Genomic DNA, 2578 nt, shown 5'->3' on the forward strand with positions numbered 1-2578 from the left:
GGGAGGGGGGGGGCAGTTGGTGTAAGGGGCCCAGGTATGGGGGGAGGGTGGGTGCCCCGGCCGCACCTGATCTTGTAGTTTGGGTAGGGGAATGGGGGGGTAGTTGGTGTAAGGGGCCCAGGTATGGGGGGAGGGTGGGTGCCCCGGCCGCACCTGATCTTGTAGTTGGGGAAGGTATGCTTCTTGCGGATCACCCTCTTCAGTTGGGTGACGATGATGGAGGTCAGCTGCGGCATGGGCCGACCCTCGAACTGGCTGTGCACCTGGAAGTCGATGAGCGGCTCCTATGGGTGCCCCGGCCGCACCTGATCTTGTAGTTGGGGAAGGTATGCTTCTTGCGGATCACCCTCTTCAGTTGGGTGACGATGATGGAGGTCAGCTGCGGCATGGGCCGACCCTCGAACTGGCTGTGCACCTGGAAGTCGATGAGCGGCTCCTCCAGGAAGCAGACCGACCAATGGCTGAAGGGCAGGCGGCTGAGCACCAGGCGGACTCGGCCCTGCAGACGTGCCAGGCGGACGGCCAGGAAGGCGGATTTCCCAAATAGCAGCTCCACGTCGATGGCCAATCGGAAACCGCCGGAATAGTCCAGCTCAAGTTCAAAGCTTAGTTCTGGGGGGAGGGGCTCCGCAGGGGAGGGTCCTGGCGAGAGTAGGCGGATCCCACTCACCTCAGGCACCGCCTCCCCCAGGCTCAGTTCGCGGACGCTCAGCCCCTCCAGGAGGCGTCCAGCCGTACGGGACAGCAGCAGCTCTTCCAGCTCCACCCGGATCTTGCGGAGCATCCAGCGGCGCAGCTCAGCCGTATCCCGGAGCTCCCGGAACAGGAAGAGGAAGATTGCATTCAGGAAGTGGCAGCTCTCTGCCCCGGCCCGGCCAGCCACATCATCCCTCTGGGGGAGCCCGGAGGATGGGGGAGGTGCCCAGGCCGGCCGCCGGTACATTGACAGCAGAACCGTCAGCAGACAGCCGGCCAGAGCGGCCAACACCAGAGCCAGCACCATCCCGGCCAGACACTGCGGCCCCGCCCACACTGTGCGCCTGGGGAGGAGCCTGCCCTATCACATGACCCGTGTGGCCTAAAGAGGGAGGTCACATGACTGCCATACGGGAGCCTTACTGGAAGACGGACCTGGAGGGCGGAGTTACAGAGCTCTGTCGACGATCCAATCAGACGGAAGGCGGTACGCTAGCGGTCACGTGGCTCACTTCCTGGAAGATCATTGGAGGAGAGGCCGAGGACCCGGAGGTCAGCTGACTCATTCCAAAACCCGTCATCGGAACGCACAAGAGAGCGGAGACTTTGTGTCAGCTGACTTATCCTTCACATACTTCATTGGCTGGCTGTGTGTAGCGGGATGACGTCATTACGCACAGGGCTATAACACTCTTCCTCCAATTTTGAGGCATTGGCAATTTGGCTGGGGGCGGGGCGATCACTGACGTCGGACACGTGCTGTTATGGAGACGGAAGAAGCGGTGAAGGTGAAATCGTGTTCCTGCCTGGAAGGGGGAGGTGGCCTCTTGTCTAGAGGGGCGGGACATAGGCGATGGGGGCGTAAACTCTGAGGGACGTGGTGAGCGGTGTTGATATGTAGGCACCTGGCCCCGCCCCAAACAGCCATCCAATGATAAAAGGTTTATTGGTGAGTGTGGGAGGGGTTAGACCCTCGGTGTCCCCTCTGGGGTGATTCACTCTGTATTTGTCCTGGCGTCACTTGTATAGGATGTGATAGGAAATCCAAAATGTTACAATTGTCACCAGAACAAGGAATGATGGGGAATTCCCAATGGGCACAGCAAGGAGAGATTTCCTCTTCCTGTTGTGTCTCAGGGACAGGAAGTGAATAGAAATCTGAATGTGACACAGCGGGCAAATAAATCTTCCAAAGTCTCCACCTGAAACGGAGGAAAGAAAAGTTTAACCCATCAACACACTGCACTGGGCACCTGACACTGATACCCCCTGGGGGTAATCCCTCCACCGTGGGGTAATATTCATCCTCCCCCTGGGGGTAACCCCTCCCCCCTGGAATAATATTCACCCTGGGGTAACCGCTCCCCTCTGGGTAATATTCCCCCTCCCCCTGGGGGTAACCCCTCCCCTCTTGGGTAATATTCCCCCTGGGGTAACCGCTCCCCTCTGGGTAATATTCCCCCTGGGGTAACCGCTCCCCTCTGGGTAATATTCCCCCTCCCCCTGGGGGTAACCCCTCCCCTCTTGGGTAATATTCCCCCTGGGGTAACCGCTCCCCTCTGGGTAATATTCCCCCTCCCCCTGGGGGTAACCGCTCCCCTCTGGGTAATATTCCCCCTCCCCCTGGGGGTAACCGCTCCCCTCTGGGTAATATTCCCCCTCCCCCTGGGGGTAACCGCTCCCCTCTGGGTAATATTCCCCCTCCCCCTGGGGGTAACCGCTCCCCTCTTGGGTAATATTCCCCCTCCCCCTGGGGTAACCGCTCCCCTCTTGGGTAATACTCCCCCTCCCCCTGGGGTAACCGCTCCCCTCTGGGTAATATTCCCCCTCCCCCTGGGGGTAACCCCTCCCCTCTTGGGTAATATTCCCCCTACCCCTGGGG

The 2578-nt window shown here is 60.1% G+C and overlaps 1 protein-coding gene across 1 annotated transcript; it reads right to left on the reverse strand.

Moving 5' to 3' along the window:
• Positions 1-153: 153 nt before the first annotated feature.
• On the reverse strand, positions 154-1052 carry LOC108803425 (PDZ domain-containing protein 8-like; the record flags this gene model as incomplete). Its single annotated transcript, XM_018575267.1, has 2 exons — positions 422-1052; positions 154-269 (listed from the first exon to the last, which is right to left on the reverse strand). Coding segments are annotated over exons 1-2 (698 nt in total), but the record flags the coding sequence as incomplete, so codon positions are not given.
• Positions 1053-2578: the final 1526 nt, after the last annotated feature.

Source organism: Nanorana parkeri, unplaced genomic scaffold (genome assembly GCF_000935625.1).
Source record: "Nanorana parkeri isolate BGI_ZX_2015 unplaced genomic scaffold, ASM93562v1 scaffold3714, whole genome shotgun sequence".
NCBI classification, from domain to species: Eukaryota; Metazoa; Chordata; class Amphibia; order Anura; family Dicroglossidae; genus Nanorana; species Nanorana parkeri.